The sequence below is a fragment of the Delphinus delphis genome, chromosome 7 (assembly GCF_949987515.2).
Source record: "Delphinus delphis chromosome 7, mDelDel1.2, whole genome shotgun sequence".
NCBI lineage: Eukaryota > Metazoa > Chordata > Mammalia > Artiodactyla > Delphinidae > Delphinus > Delphinus delphis.
The window spans coordinates 93,793,587-93,814,465 of NC_082689.1; the positions used below are offsets into that span (position 1 = coordinate 93,793,587).

At 40.2% G+C, this 20,879-nt stretch overlaps 1 protein-coding gene across 2 annotated transcripts in view; it reads left to right on the forward strand.

Moving 5' to 3' along the window:
- The window catches only part of ZRANB3 (zinc finger RANBP2-type containing 3), a 261,258-nt gene that overhangs the window by 218,265 nt on the left and 22,114 nt on the right, over positions 1-20,879 (forward strand). For both annotated transcript variants that reach the window (XM_060016888.1, XM_060016889.1), the window contains 2 exons: positions 14,357-14,762; positions 18,378-18,575. In XM_060016888.1, the coding sequence (XP_059872871.1) occupies positions 14,357-14,762; positions 18,378-18,575 (604 nt within the window). The remainder of the gene's footprint in view (positions 1-14,356; positions 14,763-18,377; positions 18,576-20,879) is intronic.

Below are 20,879 nucleotides of genomic sequence, written 5' to 3' on the forward strand. Positions count from 1 at the left end.
TTCATTTTATCTCTGTCCCGGCATCTGGCTGCTGCAGCTGGAGGTTAGAGCTGGGGCAAAGAAGAGGGACCTTCCAAGGCCAGAGGAACAGACTATGTGTTAGTCAGTGCATGGCTCAGCCCAGGCCGTCAGCTCTAGAGAAAGAAAGACTAGGAGGCTCAAACAGGAGGAGACCGGGGTGCGGAGAGTGAGTCTGCAGGGCAGGGAGAGGATGAACTGAGGCAGAAAGAGTCAGGAGACTCCAGGTCCTTGGGTCCCTAGTTCCCCATAGTCTTCTTAACCCTCCCAGTATCATCACATTCAAAATGCTGTGGACTCTATAAATGATTTTTTAGAAGGCCAATAAATGTGGTAAATTTGGCAAGTTGGTCTTCAGTGAATTGGGTTTCAGGTGGATTGACTTTCAGCATATGGGCTTTTGGCAAATTGTTTTCTGTGAATTAACCTAGAGCTAATATTAGTATGATTATGGGTCCTGGGGACAGAGAGACCTCTGGTTAGGAAGAAGAGAAGGAGGATGAGAGAATATTTTCCTGAAAAAAATTTTTATATTAGTTTTGCTCTTTCCTGCCTTCTTTCTCCCCTGGGGTTCATTCAGAGCGGCATTATTTTTGTCTCCCTCCTCTCTTAATCAGAATTCTCTGTCTGTCACATAACTCAGCTAATTTATTGGGATTAAAAAATGTATGGAACTGGGGCTAGTACTCTACCAGTATATATGGATATAGGTGTACTGGCTGTTAAATGTTAAGTATTTTGGTAACGGTCCATAGCCACTTCTTCAGTCCCTTCACTGCACTCCCTCACCCCACCGCTAGGGCCTCCTGGACCTCCTTGTTATCCTGCACAGCATGGGCCTCTAGGAGTCTGGTTCATACCCCTGCTGTAGCTGTTGCTAAGTATTTAAATAACACCCTGCATGGAATTAATCCACACAAATGTATGAGTCACAATTCTTTACCGATCCTAGATATATTTACATTTTTAAAGCAGTTATTTATTAACCCAGATGAAACTCAAATTGAAGTCCAACTCAAATGAAAAGAAATAATTCCACCACCACAAGGAAAGCCTAGGTGGCTATCCCTTTAGTAACCAGTCCCGCCTGGGAGTCCATCACCAGGGTGACTGTCTCAGATGCAATCCACTTTCTCAAGCTTCTTCCTTTATTCTACGTTTGAATGTGCATGGCTTCTAAGTACTCTTGGTTTTGCAGTGTTTTGATTTTCCTACACTGGCTTCCATGGAGTGATAAAGTAGGGCATCTCCAGATGGAAGGAGAGAAAGGTATGAGCTATATTATTCTATATTGTCATTTCCAAGTAACTACAGGCTGTTTCTGAATAAAATAGAATGAGTGGAGTATTCAAATAGGAAGCCTGCCTCTCTAATTTTCATTTTTTCCTGCCATCATCTCAGGGGTATCCCTTCTTTTAGCCATAGCTGTGGGAAATTGGGCCCTTCCGTTAACCTCTTTAGGACCTTTTCTGGTCCTCTTTTGGCCCATAATGGATAAGAGCCAGCAGCAGCATTTATGCAGCCATTTTAAGTCCCTAGATCACTAGATGGCTTCTGAGGTCCCTTTCATTTATTTTATATATATATAAAATAATGTATCTGAAGAGAAACTTGGTGTGTAAGAGACTCATAGATAAGTAAAAGAAAGGACTCTAACCTAATATGGGTAACAAGTCCAGCTCCTGTGTAGGATAAATCTTCTTTCTGCTTGGTTTCTCTTCTCCAAATCTCGCTGAGCCAGAGCTGCTTCCATTTTGTTACTTCAGACAGTAGTTCTCTTTCCATTTTGGAACAGATCTCTAGATAGTTCCCAAATTTAGCCACACTGTGGTCTCTGCTTTCCCTCAGCAGTTGTTTTCATTTTTGTAGGCTTTTAGTTCAATTATCTCCCGATTTTCCTTTCTTCTCACTAGCCTCTCCCTGGTTGTCTCATCTTCCTTTCCTTGTGGTAGTACTTACATCTTTGACCTGGCTCACACCCTGCCTTTTCTCTGTCATAATCATTCTTAAGTCCCCTGGTCTGCTGTTCCCAAGGCCACCTAGAACATTCTTCACCCAAAGCAAATTTACATTTGAAACACCCATATTTGCATTAAAAATATACAGGATGATTACTGGTCTGCTGAAAAAAAAATTCTATGTAGTTGAAAATGAACTCTTTTTTTTTTTAATGTATTTATTTTATTTATTTTTGACTGCATTGGGTCTTTGTTGCTGTGCGCGGGCTTTCTGTGCGCGGGCTTTCTCTAGTTGTGGCGAGTGGGGGCTACTCTTCATTGCAGTGCATGGGCTTCTCATTGAGGTGGCTTCTCTTGTTGCAGAGCACGGGCTCTAGGCACGCGGGATTCAGTAGTTGTGGCACGTGGGCTCAGTAGTTGTGGCTCGCGGGCTCTAGAGCACAGGCTCAGTAGTTGTGGCACATGGGCTTAGTTGCTCCATGGCATGTGGCGTCTTCCCAGAGCAGGGCTCGAACCCATGTCCCCTGCATTGGCAGGTGGATTCTTAACCACTGCGCCACCAGGGAAGTCCCTGAAAATGAGAACTCTTAAGCATGCTGTGAAATTTAAAAATATGCCCCAAAACTTCAAAAATAAGCTTTACATTTTTTATTAAATGCCAGCATTGTACAAAATGTTTGTTTTGTTGTGAGCTAAGAAGTGCAAATAAGAAATTGTCTCATACATATAAAAAATAACCTTGTTTCCCACATATGGTCTACTTTAAAAAACAGTGAAAGCAAAAAGAAAGTTGACCACAAGAGCTCTATATTCATGAAGTATAAATCATTCTTATCCCAAATCTCTTGTTTCTCAGTATGCTAAAACACTACTTTCTTGAAGGTAACACATCTTAAATTAGAATATTTATTTAATATGTATTTTAGAATTCAAACCATTATGTAAACATGATGTAATTAGTTTGCATAATTGCCTAATAATAAGAACAAGAGGGTAGCCTCATTGTTATGGATAGAGACATAAATCTCTCTGTCACAGCTTACATCATATAGTGCTATTATTAGGCATTTTTCTTGTTTACCTTTATGACTTCATTTCACTCAGTGAAAATAATTAACATGTACTGAGTATTCCCCATAGCCACTGTGCCAAGCCCTTAACACTCATGACCTTATTTAACCTTCACAGCTACACCATAAGGCAGATACTGTTACCATGCCCCCACTAAAGCTCAGGAAGATTAAATTGCCTGCCCAAGTTCATACAGCCAGTAAGTAGCAGAGTTGGGATTTGAACTCAGGCCTTTTTGCTGCAAAGTCTACCTTCATAACCTTGCCAAACTATACTAGTTGCATTAGAGTTAGCCCATTGTGGATCAACAGTTATTTGTGGAATGAAAAGAACATTGAAACACTTCAGTTTGGTTAGCTAGTGTTTATGGGATGTTTACTACTGTTACGGACCAGGGTTCTTGGCCTCCTTAATCAATAGAAATTGATCAGAGGCCAGACAAGAAATTCAGGCAAGGCTCTATTGGGGCCCCTGCTGCAGCAGGGGCGGGAGCGGGAACAAGCAACAGCTTCCCTTGCTTGCTCGCTCAGGGGGAGTGAGCTGGATCCTTATGTGGGGTGAGGGTAGGGGTGTGTCCAGGGGTCAGGCTGGAGTGGGGGCTTAAGTGGTCTGCCCACCCCTTCGGTGGTGTTTTGTGTAGGGAGCATGTGCAGTCGCTGCTTTTGCGCCCAACCCCCTGCTTTTGCTCCCGGCTCTTCAGAAGTGGCAGTTGGGCTTTTTGGTCTTTTTGCATCTTGGTGTCCATAATTTGCCCCAACTGCCATGCACACAGTTATTTTTAGTTTCTTATAGTTTCTTTGTATTTTGTTGCTGGAGGAAACGTTTGTTCAGGTGCAAGCATTGCAGCAAAGGGTCCCAGGTCCCATGTCCCAGCCTGTCTTACTATGTATAGGGTATTCAAAGATTATTAATTATATAAACAGTTATTAAGATTATTATGTATAATTCTTTCACGTTGCTGTACAGCAGAAACTAACACAACATTGTAGGGACTTCCCTGGTGGTCCAGTGGGTAAGACTCCAAGCTCCCAGTGCAGGGGGCCCAGATTCGATCCCTGGTCGGGGAATTAGTTCCCACATGCATGCCTCAACTAAAGATCCCACATGCCACAACAAAGATCCCGCATGCCACAACTAAGAGCCGGCACAGCCAAGAGAAAGAATCATCTTTCTCAAAAAAAAGAAAGGAAAGAAACTAACACAACATTGTAAGTCAACTATACTCCAATAAAAATTAATTTTAAAAAAGATTATATGAAATGCAAATCAAAACCACAAGGAGATACCACTTCACACCCACTAGAATGACTAAAATTAAAAAGACAGACAACATGTATTGGCACAGATGCAGAGAAATTAGAACATTTATACACTGCTGGCAGGAATGGAAAATGGTGCAGCCATTTTGAAAAACAGCCTGACAGTTTCTTAAAATGTAAAAACACAGATTTAATGTATGACTCAGCAATTCTGTACTCCTAAGGGAGTTGGAAACATATATCCACATAAAACCTAGTACATAAATGTCATAGCGGCATGCCTCATAATAGCCAAAAAATTGAGAACAGTCCAAATGTCTATCAGTTGATGAACGGATAAACAAAATATGGTGTATATATATATATATATATATATATATATATATATATATCTCCATACAATGGAATATTATTCAGCCATAAAAAGGAGTGAAGTTCTGATGCATGCTGCAACATAGATGAATCCTGAAAACGTTTTGCTAAGTGAAAGAAGACAGACACAAAAGGCCACATGTTGTTTGGTTCCATTTATATTTAGTGGCCAGAATAGGCAAGTACATAGAGATATAAAGTAGATTAGTGGTTGCCAGGGGCTTGAGGGAGGGAGGGATGGGAAGAGGCTGCTTACTTGGTATGGGGTTTCTTTTTGAGGGTGATGGAAGTGTTTTACAATTAAACAGTGGTGATGGTTACATAATTATACAAAAGGCCCTGAATTAGACACTTTAAAAGAGTGAATTTTATAGTATATAAATAGATTACATCTCACTAAAGCTGTTATTTTCTTTTTTTCTGTTTTTCTTTTTTCTTTTTTTTGGCTGTACCACACTGCAAGCAGGATCTTAGTTCCCTGACCAGGGATCAGACCCGTGCCCCTTGCAGTGGAAGCGCCAAGTCTTAACTACTGGACCGCCAGGGAAGTCCCTAAAGCTGTTATTTTAAAAAGACTATATGCTAGGTGCAAAGATAAGGAAAACAGCTAACTTTATTTTGGAGCTTACTCTGTAACTGGGAGAGATGATCATAAGCAAATCATTTTAATGCAATATAATAAATGTGAAAATAGAGATATATAACCAGGCTCTGGAAACATAGGATAGAATAAATAAATACTTGGGGCATGTGGGAAAGTTTCCCTTGAAAAACATCAGAGCTGGATTATGAAGAATGAGTTCAAAAGGAGTGGGTCCTGGTTCAGGCAGAGGGACCACCAAAAGCATGCCCCAAAGCCCAGTGATAGGAACAGACGTCCTGGGAATGGGAATTCCATGCAAATGTGTGAGTGCAGGGCACACTGAGAAGTGAGTCAAAGGAGAGGAAGCCTGAACCTTTGGCACCAATCAGATGGAGTGGAGCCCACGCATGCCATGCCAAGAAGTTGCACTGTATCCTAGGGAAGTAGTGTAGTGTCATCAGAGGCTTTTAAGCAGATAAATAGCATGGTCAGATTTCTGTTTTCTCAAGGTGCTCCTCGTGGCAGTGTGGGAAATGAATGGGAGGGAGAAGGGACAGAGATTCTTGGAGGCAGCGGGATCTGGGGAATGGATTTCTTCTGCCCTCCCTCCCATCCAGTTTGAACCTGTGGTAAAGGGATTTTCTGTTTCCACTCCTCAGGGGTTTCTCCCCAACCCCAGAGGAGGAGTTGTTAATCTCATTTTTTTCAGCCTGAGAACTTGGGCCACAGTTCAGGGCTAGTGCTTCACAGAGGCATGCTTCTCCTGTACTATGTCTCCACCGGAAGCAGGCCCTGTAGTCTTCTCTGTTCGATTTGGGGTGAGAAGTAGGAAGTCCCATTATGGCCTTGGGTTCTGGTTGGTTTTTTTAATGTACCTTTTACCAAATTTTACTTGGGTGCTTTTAGGCACTTACACGTTTATTACTAAAGCCAGTTCCTTTTTTTTTTTTTTTTTTTTTTGCTGTACGTGGGCCTCTCACTGCCGTGGCCCCTCCCGTTGCGGAGCACAGGCTCCGGACGCACAGGCTCAGCGGCCATGGCTCACGGGCCCAGCCGCTCCGCGGCATGTGGGATCTTCCCGGACCAGGGCATGAACCAGTGTCCCCTGCATCGGCAGGTGGACTCTCAACCACTGCGCCACCAGGGAAGCCCCAGCCAGTTCCTTTTTATTCATAAGGCTATTACTATATAAAAGTCTCCTTTGTCAGGGATTCCCAACCGGGGTATGGGGCACTAAACTCCACCCTGAACTCCTAACAGTGGTAGTAGGAATAGAGATAGAAAAATGCCAGACATTTCAGAGGTAGAATCATCATAGTGAGGCCTAGGAGGTACCTGTCTAACAGCAGCAGGTACAGGAGGAGTAGAAGGGATTGAAGCAGGCATTTAAGGGAGATGCCATAACCAGAGGCATGCCAGTAGGTAAGGGCAGGACAAATGGAAGCCATAGGAAGTGATCCAGTTTAGTCTAAAACTGGAGAATCCATAGCAGAGGACTTCATATTAATTTGGTAAACAGTGAAGAGCAAAGAGATTGTGATGGTAGAAGGTGAGCAGGCTTACGGGCAGAGTGAAGACCCTGCTCAGGCCCCCTGGAGTTTGAGGAGCCTCTGAACCACTCAGCTGATGTCTGTGAGGCATTTGGAGGTCAGGCCTAGAGCTTAGGAGAGAGATTATGGCACGTCGGCCCTGATGAATTTACCCCTGTCCGTCATGTTCTAGTGATCCGTGCACTGTGTTATATGTAATATTTTGCTGTGAATTCTAATTGCCCTTATTGAGGTGGCTGTTACCAAAGACATTTGCCTGCACTGCTTTTTTTTTTTAATTGATTTATTTAATTTATTTATTTTTGGCTGTGTTGGGTCTTCATTGCGGTGTGCGGGCTTCTCATTGCAGTAGCTTCTCTTGTCGCGGAGCACAGGCTCTAGGCGCACTAGGGCTTCAGTAGTTGTGGCATGCGGGCTCAGAGCTCTAGAGCACAGGCTCAGTAGTTGTAGCGCACGGGCTTAGTTGCTCCGCAGCATGTGAGATCTTCCCAGACCAGGGCTCGAACCCGTGTCCCCTACATTGGCAGACAGATTTTTAACCACTGCACCACCAGGGAAGCCCAGCCTACACTGCTTTTGATGTCATCTTTAAAAATAAGTAATAACATTTTCCTTTTTACCACTTTGGTTTTTTAACCAGAGTGTTGTTTTATTTTGTTTGCTTTGTTTTCTCTATGCCCACAGAGAAAAACTTGTTGTGCCTACGAGTGGATCACTGCCAAAATTTTATTTAATTAGTACACGGGGATGGACATTGTGTGAAATCTGAAAAAGTCATTTCTTTTTTAGGAGAATTTAAATTCATTTTTCAGTTAGATGACTGAAACCCTACTTTTGTCACTGTATATCCCCTGGCTTGTTTAAATGTTAGTGAAGCCTTTTTACTTCCAGTTCCAATCATCAGTCGCCTGCCATTCAAGAGACCCGCAAGATGTCCCAGTCACCCATTTGTAAACGGTGGTTTTGTTAATTCTTTGGGGAACAGGAGAGGAAAGACATGAGGCAGTACTGGTTTCTCCCAGAGCTGCCCTTTGATCAAAGTCTATTAAACCCGACACCAGTGCTCTTGTTGGTGACGTGTGCTGCACTGGAATGGCACCAGGCTTTGAAGTGTTTTATTGTGTTTTATGAGTTTAACCAGATTTCCTTTTCCTCTCCTTCAGTTCTAATAACAGACTTTTAATCCTATCATCATGGCCAGGGGATTTGTCTCTAAAGAGCAGTTGTTTACCATGGTGCAAAACAGAGCAAATGTATTAGGTCCCTGAACCTTTCAAATAAACACACGCATTTTGCCACCTTAAGCATTTTGCAGTTTTTATTCCCAGCACTTCTCACCAAAAGCAATATTTCTTCTTTTGCTTTTCAAAAACAGTATTGAACAAAAGACAGGAACACAGTAACTGAGTGTCAGCTGTATAACTGAGGGCAGGAATATGTTCTTCTGTTTTCTACATTTCTTATTACACAGGCATGTTGACTTAACTGTATTTTCTCCAAAGCCTTGTGATAAAAATCACTATAATCTTAGATTGCTCCTCTTATTTAGAAACACTTACTTTTAAGTTCCTTATTCATCACACATTAAAAGGGTCACTTAATACAGTTTCTTTACAAATAGTCATGATTTACTGTAAGATTTATTGTAAGATAATTTACAAATATCTTGCTATCTTTAGTAATTTAACCAATGGACCAACAATTTCTTCTGACAAGGACAACAGTAAGCTAAAAACAAAATCAGCTGGCTGAATCTTCTTTACCTCTTGTCTGAGGATGAAACTCGATTTTCATTAGTCCAGAGCTGCGGCACCGGAGATGATTTCATTCAGCTCCTTGGTGATGACAGCTTGGCGGATGTGAGCTGGATGGACAATTTCAGGGGTTTCTCAGGCTCACTGAAGGCCTCTTGTGAGAGGCCCATGGATCCCAAGTTAAGAACTCCTATTCAGTAAACCTTTTAACCCTTCTCTGTTCCCACCTAATGCATGTAATTATCGTCAGGATGTGTCCCAGAGATTTTCTCACCTATTTCTCTGTCAGTCATAGCCATTGAATGTCAGAGAAACCTAACCAACCAACTTCCTGCCTGACTGCTCAGAGGCTTCAATCTAAAAACATACAACTGATAATATAGACCAGGTTTCTAATTGATTATCTCAAAGGAAGTCTTTATTATTCCTGTTAGGCCTTATGCTTCTGCCAGCCCTGTGGCTGGGGCACTAACTCGTAAGGTCCACTACCTGTAACCACATTCATCATTGTGCAGTTTAGCCATCATAACATTAAAGTCTACTGATTAATCTTGTCCTCTCCTTTTTCTAAAATTATACCTCAAGTGTATCCTTTGGTTCCCAAAATTATATAAAATGATCCCCTTTCCACCCACGGCTCCTTTTCTGTATTTTATATTCTCCAGTCTCACTTTATTTTTACCCAAGCAGCCATGATTTCAAAATTGCCCCCATACTGGCTACTCCCAGGCACTGTAAGTTAACCCTTGTTGTGGTGGAGGTATACATCAATTTCTGATTGCTGTCAGTCACTGCTAACCTTTACTCTCAACCTGCTTCTGATACATAATGGGAGTTTCTCAAATGCTAATTTCTAAAATTAGTCACTGCTTACATAGTAAATGAAGTTATTTTTAAAACGGCTTAATTAAATAGCTTAATTAAAGAGGTCAGCTGTAAGACCTGATATTTTAAGGCCCTGAGAATTTTTTTTAAGATTTCTTAGGTTTTGGGGAGGGTTGTTTTTTTATAAACAAATCTGAAATAATCTTTTTAATTTTTATTTTTTGGTGGCGGGGAGATGGAGGGATTAAAACGTTTTGGACAGCTGGAAACAAATCCTTTAAAATGTAGCATGGGACAAAAGATGCTGATGTTATTATTCAGCATAGGTGACAGTGGCCTGCTTTATATATTTTATTTATTTTACTTCTTGTATTCTTTGTTTTTGACATTTTATTTAGCTGTTTTACTTGTTCCTCTTTAAAAAGCATATCTAGGAGAAGGGCCAGTTGAGGGAGTGGGGTAAGGCAGTAAACTGAAAATAAACATATTAACTGGAAGACTCCATTATCAATGGTGAAATCCTTAGCACCCTTCTCCTGATCAGCCCCCAGGTCACTGGTAGCCAGCATTGTATCCTTCCGGCAGGAGATTGAAGGACTCCTTTCTGGAGAAATTGACTGGACCCAAAAAAGACTATGGAGCCTGAAAGGGACCCCCTGACAAACAGTCACTGATGACCTTTAGTGAGGTCCCCCACTTGGAATTTCCAATGGCATTTTAGTGTCTTATTCTTAAATGTGAATGGACAGTGAAGGCCACCAAGTTTGGAGGAAATCCTCTCATGGGTGATGCAGAGACAAAAATAAGCATGCAAGACAAGAAAGGATACAAAAGAAGCAGAGATGGTGTAATGAGCTGAAGTAAACAAACAAAGAGCCTTTCATTGATATTCACAGAGAAGTAAAAGAAATTACTGCACCCAAGAAACAAGAACAAGGAAAGGGAAAAATCAGAGAACGAGGAAAAGCTCTTAGAAATTGAACTTGTAATATCAGAAAATAATAATCTGACAAGGATGGAAAGGAAGATAATGAGGAAATCACACAAAAAGTAAAACAAAGAGAAATGGAAAAGTGTGCAAAAAAGTGAAGAAGATCAAATGATCAGTTCAGAAGATTTTGCCTAATAGGAATTCCAGAAAGAAAAGACAGAGACAACACAGGAAGAAAAAATAATATAAGAAAATCTCCCAGATCTGAAGGACATGGGTTTTTCTGATTGAAATGCTCCCTGAGTACCTAGGATAATGAATGGAAACCAAAACACAGGCACACTAAAGCCACTACTCTCCTGGCTTTTCTACCCTTCTTACTGTTCCTTCTGTTCCCTTCCTCGGTATCTCTTCCTCCTCGTTCCACCCTTAATGTCCCTCTGCTCATGTCCATGACTTTTACTTTTTCTTACTTCCTCCTCCCTTTGTTCATGACATCCAGGCCTCTGACTGTAACCACCTCTGTATGTCAGTGGTTCCCACATGTGCAAATCCAGGTGTCTCTTTCCCTTGAACTCTGGACCTGCTTCCTGGAACTCGCTACCCTGGCACACACCAGTCCTCACACATGTCTAAAAATGAACTTTTATTTCCTTACCTCTTCTCTTTTTGTCTTCTAATGAGCCCATTTATCTTCCTATATTCCCTATTACAGTAACTGAAAATGTCATCCCTGCAATGGAGTCCGAGTATCACTGTGGTCCCCTCCATCTTCCTCACCCCTCACGTTCAATCAGTATGTCCTACTCTATCTACTTGGTGATAAGCCCCATGTGTCCTAAGTTCCTAGGCAACCCTCCTATTCCTTCATTCTTATGTATGAGGTCATTGGAAATTTGAGGAGGAAATCTGTGGCATGAAAAATGTGAACAAAAATAAACTAATACAAGAATTGATCATAGAGATAACTTTTTAAAAACTAATTTGTAGTTTTAGATTTGAGATGACATTGCAAATATAAATAAAATCAGAATACTATTTAAAAAAAAAAGGAACAAGAAGGAACTTCTAGATATTAGAGGGAATTCCCAGTGGTTAGGACTCAGCGCTTTCACTGCTGGGCCCCAGGGTTCAGTCCCTGGTCGGGGAAGTAGGAATCCTGCAAGCCACGCACTGCAGCCAAAACAAACAAAAAACAAAACAAAAAAAGAACACAGATGTTAAAAATATGACTGCCAAACTAAAATAATGTTATGGAAGGGTTGAAAGATAAAATAGAGCTAAACGCCAAGAGTTTAGAGGGTAAAAAGACAAAAGGAAGGAAAATATGAGAACAAAAGATGGCATAAATATCTAGGTTCAACATTCTGCTAACAGGAATTCCAGAAAAAGATAAAAGAGAAAATGAAGAGGAAGAAACTATCAAGGAAGAATAGAAGTTTCTAAAAACTAAAGATGATCAATACTATACAAAATTAATAAGGTGTTCAGGGTGCTGGGCAGAAAGCATATAGATATAGATGACACAGATAGAGATATATAGACATTGATCATTGTGAAATTTTAGAATACCAGGGATAAAAAGGCCCCAGAAGCCTCTAAAATGAAGAAAGAGTTTGCAGCCTACAAAGGAACATTGTCAGTATCATCAGATGTTGGAAGAAATAGAGCAATGTCTTTAAAGATTTTGAAGAATTGTATGCCCAACAAAACTACTGAGAGTTAGGGCAAAATCAGGTCATTCATTTCCAGACATGTACAGGGACTCAGAAAGTTAACCTGTCGTGTAAAATCATTGTGGTTTAACTAGAAATAGCCGGTAGAATTTGTTCACATTTGCTGAACATTTGCCAATATTTTCAAAATTCTATAAGCTCTCTTTGCAGTCCTATTATATGGAATAGAACATTCTCTTTAGATGCATAACTCTCTTTGTATCCTTGTTACTTTTTTAACACCAAACTCCATTAGTCTGATAATCTCTCTGCTTTCCTCCACCCTTTCTTAGAATTTCCCTTGTGCATTGTTTTAAAAATCTTGTCTTATTGATTTCATTCTTTATATTTTAATCTAAATTCTGTAACTTCCACAACTTATTAGATAACTTTTTAATAGTATATGAGAATATATAAATAACAGTCATACAAAATCAAAGTTGTACATTATTGGGGGGTGGTACCTTTTTTCCTATAATATATGTTTTAATTTTACCAATATGGGAACAACATAAATATTCCTTCTTCTTTTCTTACCTTTTTAACCTTTTTTGAAATTAAAAAATTTGTGATTATATATAATCGTAAAATTTGCCATCTTAACCATTTTTAGTGTATTATTCAGTGACATTAATTACATTCACAATGTTGTGCAACCATCACCACTATTTTCAAAACTTTTTTATTACCCCAAACAGAGACTCTGTAACCATTTAGCAATAACTCCCTGTTTCCCTTTCTTACAGCTCCCGGTAACCACTAATCCTTCTGTCTCCATTAATTGGCTAAATCTTTCTTATGCAACACTACTAAGAAAGAAAGATAAGATTTATTATGTAAACTACCTCTTTGCAATATTTGGATGTCATTATCTATAGTGTCTGTCTCTGTAATCTATTGTGGCATAACAAATTACCCCAAAACTTAGTGCCTTAAAACAACAATAGTTATGTATTATTTCTCATGGTTTCTGTGGATAAGGAATTCAACCAGGGTACAATGGAGATGACGTATCTGCTCCATGAGGACTGGGACCTTTGCTGGAAGATCCCGAGACTGGGAGCAGGAAACATCTGAAAGCCTCTTCACTCCCATGTCTGATAATGGATGCTGGCTGTCACCTAGGGGCCTACATGGGACTGTCAGGTTGAATACCCATACATGGTTTCTCCATGTGGCCTGGGCTTCCCCACAACATGCTGGCTATGTTTCAAAGGCTAGTGTCCCTCCCAAAAGATACAGAGAAGAAGAGACAGAGTGCCAGCAGCCACATTAGCTTCTAGAACCTAGCCTCAAAAGTCACACAGTGATACTTTCACTGCATTCTGCTGGTTGAGACTGATACAAAGGTCCACCCAGGTTCAAGGGAGAGGAACACAGACCCCACCTCTAAATGTAGGTGTGTCAATGTCACAAGTACACGAAATGGGATAAGAATTGGTATGACCATTTTTGGAAATGCAGTCTGGCACAGTGTGTGTCCACCATGGTACCCAATTCAGGCCTTAGCAGGACTGCTCTAAAATTAACTCCTTTAATTTACCTTAACTGCTGGCTAATCATTTGTGGAGATGGGTATCCTCCTTTCTCTAGGAGATTGAGATTTACACATTGAAAAGAAGATGAAAAACATGAGACAGTGAAGTTGCTGTTCTTAGAAAAGAGAGATATATTTCTTAAAAAGATAATTACTAAACTGTGTCTATTAAAGAAGCTGTTCTAATTGATATCTTTTTTTTTAATTGATATCTTTAATGCTATTTGAAAAATACTCCCTGGTCAGGAAAGTATTTTAATATGAAAAACATATTGTTTATGAACATTGTTCGTGTTTATAGTTTGGTCATGAAAACATTTTTCTAGGTCTTGATTGACTTGAAATTTTTAAACACACAGTTGCCTCCTTTCCTTGACATACATCTAGAGCAGATAGTTTATAAAGTATATTTTTATTATATAACTCATATAGCCAAGTTACCTAACTTCTCTAAAGCTTTAGTGTCCTCATCTGAAATATGGGAAGAATAACAGTACTAATACCTGCCTCACAGAGCTGGCATGAGGATTAAATGAGTTGATTTATGTAAAGTACTTGGCACATTGTAAGTGCTAAAAAAAGTTAGACACAGAAAGTATATGGAGGTGTTCGTGGTATTCTACATGTATGGATATATGAAGAGTCATTGCATGATTGAATTCATTTCCAACAAGAGATTCAAAAGATAAAGGAATATGGCCAATGAAAAGAGTTTGTTAACCTGTTTCATTTAGGAAGAACATACTCAATAGCCTCTTAATTTAATACCTTTATTTTTCCTAGTTTGAAAAAGAAAAACAGCATGATATTCGATCATTCTTTTTACCAAACCCTAAGAAGAGACAGTTGGTGACCTCCTGTGATGAATCAAGGGTATTCCAGGAGAAAAATACTGTAGTACCTGCAGACCTTGGAAAAACAGCTACAAGAGCTTATGAAAGTGATCTTGAACCTGAAGCTAAAAAAATGAAATCAGTCACCACCGATGACCACTGCAGTCCCCTGGAGGAGAAACCATCCCAGCCCGGGCAGACCAAAGCTCTGCTCATGGACAGGGTCTGTGAGGCCAAGGCCCAGGCCACCACTCCACCCCTTCCTGGTGAGGGCTGGCAGTGTGCTGTCTGCACCTATATTAATAACTCAGTGTTACCTTGCTGTGAAATGTGTGAGAATCCTCAGGGCAGTGCCGGTGAGTACACAGAGGGCAACCATGAGGGGGGCTGTCAGTGGTGTCCTCAGATAACCTGTGCTTTTAGAGACAACTGCTATCATCAGAGATCTGTGTGACTGGGTACCAACTTTAGCTTTTAAGCTGGAGGAAGAACTTCACATAGTGAAGACTGTGAATTTATCCCCTTGTGGAATGTGAAAATCTCCCAGTTCTGTCAAGAATGTATATCCCCCAGCGTCTGTGACATGGCATTAATTTGGCACAAATGGACATTTCTGATTAATGCCAACAGGATGTGAATTCAGTGGGCAGGAATAGAAGCTCTGTTGCTATGGCAGCAAATATGCCTTATAGTCATAGACCTGCTGTTTTCTTTCTTTTGTAGATAATACTCGTTTTTAAATAAATTACAGATTATTATTTTTAATAGCAAAATGAATCCAGCGTAGCTTCTTTGCCTAGTAAAATATACATTGTGCCAATGTTTCTTCCATGACAAATCATAAAAATTCCTCTATAGATCTTCTTTTAAAAACCAATTTCCTGTCTATTTTATGAATTTATTCTTTTCTAAAACATGCTATTTAAAACTAGAAATCATAAACATACCCCAGAGTATATTTTTCTAGCATGATATGCCATTTTCTGATGTTTTATTTTTGAAATGATTATTAACAACTGTGGTTGTCTTAAGAAAAGATCATTAGTATTCCTTTTGTTTCCAATTTTAGAGACCATTTTTATGGCAACTGAAAATGCCAAGTTGACCGTTTTGGAAACTGGAAAAGATCATAAATAAAATAAAATTTTATCAACTGTAATAATTATACACATCCACTTTTCCATCTTATGTGAATTATTCTGAGTATTGACATTAACGAAGACTCAGCAAAGATAGAAGCTCTGATGCTCCAGTTCCTTCCTGCTTTCCTTGCTCTCCTCTGCCTTAGTTTTGATGTGAAAGAAAATGTAATCAGTAGCTGAGTCTTTCCTCCTTCAATTCTGGGTGTTCCTACCAAAACTGACAAGTCTGCCATCTGGGTGGTTATATTTGTAATGTGGACACCTGTTGTCTATGAACTAAATTGGAGCCACAAGCTTATTCCATATAATATCTCCCACAATTTGCATTATCTCATTCAATTTCCAACTGCTACAGGCAATAAAAATAAAATATCTCGTGACTACAAAATAATATCAGTTCACATGAAGTCTATAAATTGAGTGACTGAGCAATAAAAATCATAGTTTAATAGGGTTTTTTCTTTTTTTTTAATTTTTGACTGAGTTGGGTCTTTGTTGCTGAACGTGCGGGCGTTCTCTAGTTGCGGCAAGCGAGGGCTACTCTTCCTTGTGGTGTGTGGGCTTCTCATTGCGGTGGCTTCTCTTGTTGCGGAGCACGGGCTCTAGGCATGCGGACTTCAGTAGTTGAGGCTCACGGGCTCTAGAGCGCAGGCTCAGTAGTTGTGGCGCACGGGCTTAGTTGCTCCACGGCATGTGGGATCTTCCCGGACCAGGGCTCAAACCTGTGTCCCCTGCATTGGCAGGTGGACTCTTAACCGCTGCACCACCAGGGAAGTCCTAAAAGGGTTTTATAGTTCTGATTTTTCTCTGTGATACTAAGAGCAGCAATGAAGATTTCTAGAACCATGATTTAATAAGCAAACTGTCAAGCAGTCTAAGAAAAACAAAACACCTTTTGTGAATATGAAACAGTCTGATTAAGAGCAATACATATTCTTTCTTTTTTCTTTAAATCAATCTATTTATTTATTTATTTACTTTTGGCTGTGTTGGGTCTTCGTTGCTGTGCGCAGGCTTTCTTTAGTTGCAGCGAGCAGGGGCTACTCTTCGTTATGGTGCGCAGGCTTCTCATTGCGGTGGCTTCTCTTGTTGCAGAGCATGGGCTCTAGGCGCGCAGGCTTCAGTAGTTGTGGCACACAGGCTCAGTAGTTGTGGCGCATGGGCTTAGTTCCTCCGCAGCATATGGGATCTTCCCGGACCAGGGCTCGAACCCGTGTACCCTGCATTGGCAGGCGGATTCTTAACCATTGTGCCACCAGGGAAGTCCCCAAGAGCAATACATATTCTAAGTAATGGTGATATTACTGTGTATGATAGTTATAATTATTAGATTAATACTACTGCAGTTTGACATAATGATTTCCAACCTTGGTGTGGTTGCATCCCAAAAGCATTAAAAAGCAGAATTAATTCTAATCCATCTACATTTTAGTTTAGTTTATTATTTTAAACTTTTTATTTTATATTGGAGTATAATTGGTTAACAATGTTGTGTCAGTTTCAGGTGTATGACAGAGTGACTCAGTTATAGTATACATGTATCCATTCTTTTTCAAATTCTTTTCCCAATTGGGTTGTTACATAATATTGAGCAGAGTTCCCTGTGCTGTACAGTAGGTCCTTGTTGGTTATCCATTTTAAATATAGCAGTATGTAGATGTCTATCCCAAACTCCCTAACTATCCCTCCCCCCCATAATTCATCCAAATTTTTAAATCAATACCTGCCATATAACAGTTTGAGGAAACAGTGGAATTCAAAAACTTAAAGGAGCAATATTAAGATATAGGACTGGAAAGTCCTATAAAGGTTGCTAATGCAGTCTCTAGTATGTTAGATAAAATTTGGTATAATATACATTGAACACTAGTATTGTGCTTTGTTCTTAACAGCTAGTGCTTATACTCAGCATCTTATAGCTCATATGCCCAGATTGGATGTATCTTGAATTCCAGATTGGATGTATCTAGTGGCCTATGTAACATCTCCACCTGGATGTCCAAATGGGTACCTCAAGCTTAACTTGTCCAAAATGGAATTCTTGATTCACCACCACCACATCTAACACTAAATCTTCTCTCCCCCCATCTTCCCCACATCGTGTTAAAAAAACCTAGAGGCAGCATCTTTGATTCTTCCCTCTCCTGCCACTTCATGAAGTTCTGCTAGTATAACCTCTACAATATATCTTGATTCCAGCCACTTCATCTTCACTGCTACCGTCCCACTGGAAGCCACCATCATCTCTCTCTCAGGACCTCAGAAGCCTCCCTGAGGCTGGTCCTTCTCTACACAGCAGAGTGATCCTTTAAAAACTCAGATCATTACATTCCTTTGCTTAAAACCCTTTAATGGCTTCCAGTTACACTAAGAATCTAATCTAAGAATACAGGCCCCCTGGGGCCAGGCTTCCTAGATTCCTGAGCAGCTCTCAGCTCAAAAGGGCCTGCTGACTTTTCTCCTCCTACCCCATCCCCTTACTCACTCACTCTCTTTATCTGAAAAGATCCTATTTGTTTACCTGTTTATTTCTGCCCCTTGGAATGGAATCCCCAGGAAGCAGGGAAATTTCTGTCTTGTCTTCTGCTCTGCCTCTCCAGCACCTAGAGTAGTACTTGGTCTTTAGTGACTCCCGATGCATGTTTTGAAAGAAAGAACAAACATTGTTGACTTTGTTTCTTTTTATAAAACCTAGCTGTGACTTTTTTTTAACCTTACTTTTCTATATTGGGCTTAGAGTACATAATGACTTTACCTAAATGTAAATTATTTGTTTGATTTTAATAAACAAATTAGTTTATTTGTTGTATAAATTTGTTCTACAAATAGATAGCCTCCACCACACCCAGTATAAAAACAGAAACGAGAAAGATGATTCTCGGAAAGACACCTCCGAAAAAATATGGACTAGTTCTGACGGGGAAAAACAAGTCCTTGCACATTCAGCACCTGAACCGTTAGCTGAGAGCCAGGAAGAAGTTTCAAAAACTGAGGGTGAGGACAGACTCACACCCCAGCCAGGTGATGGTAAGTCTTGCTTCCATTTCCAGGATCCAAATAATAACCATATACGTAGACACATAATACTGTTAGTAGACTTGCGATTACTACCTTGTTCCAGGTTCCTTGTATTCCCTTTTGTATTAAAAATACCAACTACTTGTAACTACATACATAAGCACCAGATGGCTGGAAGAGCAGAGCTGCTGACATTCAGATGTTACACAGAGAGCTAAACCCATACGTGGCCGCATGTACTATCTCAGGCCTGTTGCCCGGCCTCCACCGAGCCTGGCCCATTCTCCCGGTGAGAGGGTGGTTTTAATGTTTGGGGGTTCCTGTGGACCATGTGGATTGTTGTAAGATTGACAGATTATTAACAGCCACTTAGGAGGTCATTAACCCTTCACACATGAATTTCTTTTAAATGGCTACAATTAATTGGCATATTTTATATTTAGGGTTTTGAAGGTTTTTTTTTTTTTTAATAATTTCAAGACTGTGTGAATCATGACTGTGTTTGGAACCAGCCATGTAGTGTCTCAGATTTATTTACTTTTTTGTTGTTTCCATTCATCGTTTATAGCTGTGATGGTTGGCAAATACCAGCCTATATGTCATACATCACTCTTTATGGGCCAACTGGCAAAAGATTGTGAGTACTTTTGGGTTATTTTCTTTGTTACTCAGTTGGTGACCATAGTAACCCACAGGTTGATGTTCTCATTATAACAACCCCAAAATGGTTGGGATGGACTGTCAGTTTTTCTTTTAAGGTAGTTGCTGTTAAACATAGATAATTTAGAGTTGGGTTCATAGGTCTTAAATGAAATGTTCCTTTAAGTATTTTTGAGCTCAGGGCATCCTCCTTTCTTCTTTACTCAGCTTTCCTTTCCTCTAATTCCTCAAGGTCTTCCCAGAACTGTCTTACAATGGATCCTGTTTAGATCTGTTAATTTTAACGGCCTTTAAGTAGACAATGTAGACTCAGACTCTTTGTCTCTAGTTTCCTTGTTCTTGCTGTGACAGTCCCTCCAGTGCTGATGAAGCTGTTGCTCTAGGATAGCGTACTGCTCAGTTAACTAAACATCAGACTCAGAATCAGCAACTGGCAATTGTCATCAGCTGGGCCATGAGTCTCTCCATCTATGGCAGGGAAATACTGGCATATTAGTTACAAATTGGTCCCTTGATAAAGATATATGTTAGCTTTACTTACACATACTTTTCAAAAATCACTAGACTTTTATTTATTTATTTATTTACCGGAGTATACTTGCTTTATAATACTGTGTTAATTTCTGCTGTGCAGCAAAGTGAATCAGCCACACGTGTACATATATCCCCTCTTCCTTGGGTTTCCTTCCCATTCAGATCACCACAGAGCATTGGGTACAGTTCCCTGTGATATACAGTCTGTTTTCATTAGTTATCTTTTTTTTTTTTTTTTTTTTTTTTTTTTGCGGTACGCGGGCCTCTCACTGTTGTGGCCTCTCCCGTTAACGGAGCACAGGCTCCGGACTCACAGGCTTAGCGGCCATGGCTCACGGGCCTAACCGCTCCGTGGCATGTGGGATCTTCCCGGACTGGGGCACGAACCCATGACCACTAGCATCGGCAGGCGACTCTCAACCACTGCGCCACCAGGGAATCCCCATTAGTTATCTCTTTTATACATAGTAGTGTATGTATGTCAATCCCAATCTCCCAATCCACCCTACCCGCCTTTTCCCCCTTGGTATCCAAAAACCACTAAACTTTTAAAAATTCTGTTCTGCTATTGAAACTTGCATTGACCTCATCCAGTAGACAATGCCAGCATTTCCCCCATACCTATTCCCTCTTCTCTCTCTCTCTTTTTTTTTTTTTTTAACTTCTCAAATCACTGGACTGAGACCGCCACAAAAGCGATATGCTTCACGTCTACTCACTAACATGAATTTCCTTGAAAAACAGAAGGAAGACAGAGAAGGCACATTATAGTAAAATGCTTCTTCTATCCACATATGCTCTTTTAGAACCAGAACGGTATATACCATGCTGGAACTGTAGTTTCGTTCTAACTGGAATTCTAGGGGTCTGGAAGGATGGCTGTATCTTCAAAAGATGCATTATCTGTAGTTTCAAACCATTAAATTATACTTCATGAAAACAATGAAAAGAAAAATATGTCCCCTAATGTAGCTACTAGCTACCAAGAATGTCAACTGACTTGGAGTTGTTCTCGTAATTCTTTTTATCAAAGAATGACTTCTGATCTTTAAGCATTAATGCGTTAACCGTAGTTCTTCAAATCTGGAGACACAGTGATTATGAGATGCACTTACTTTA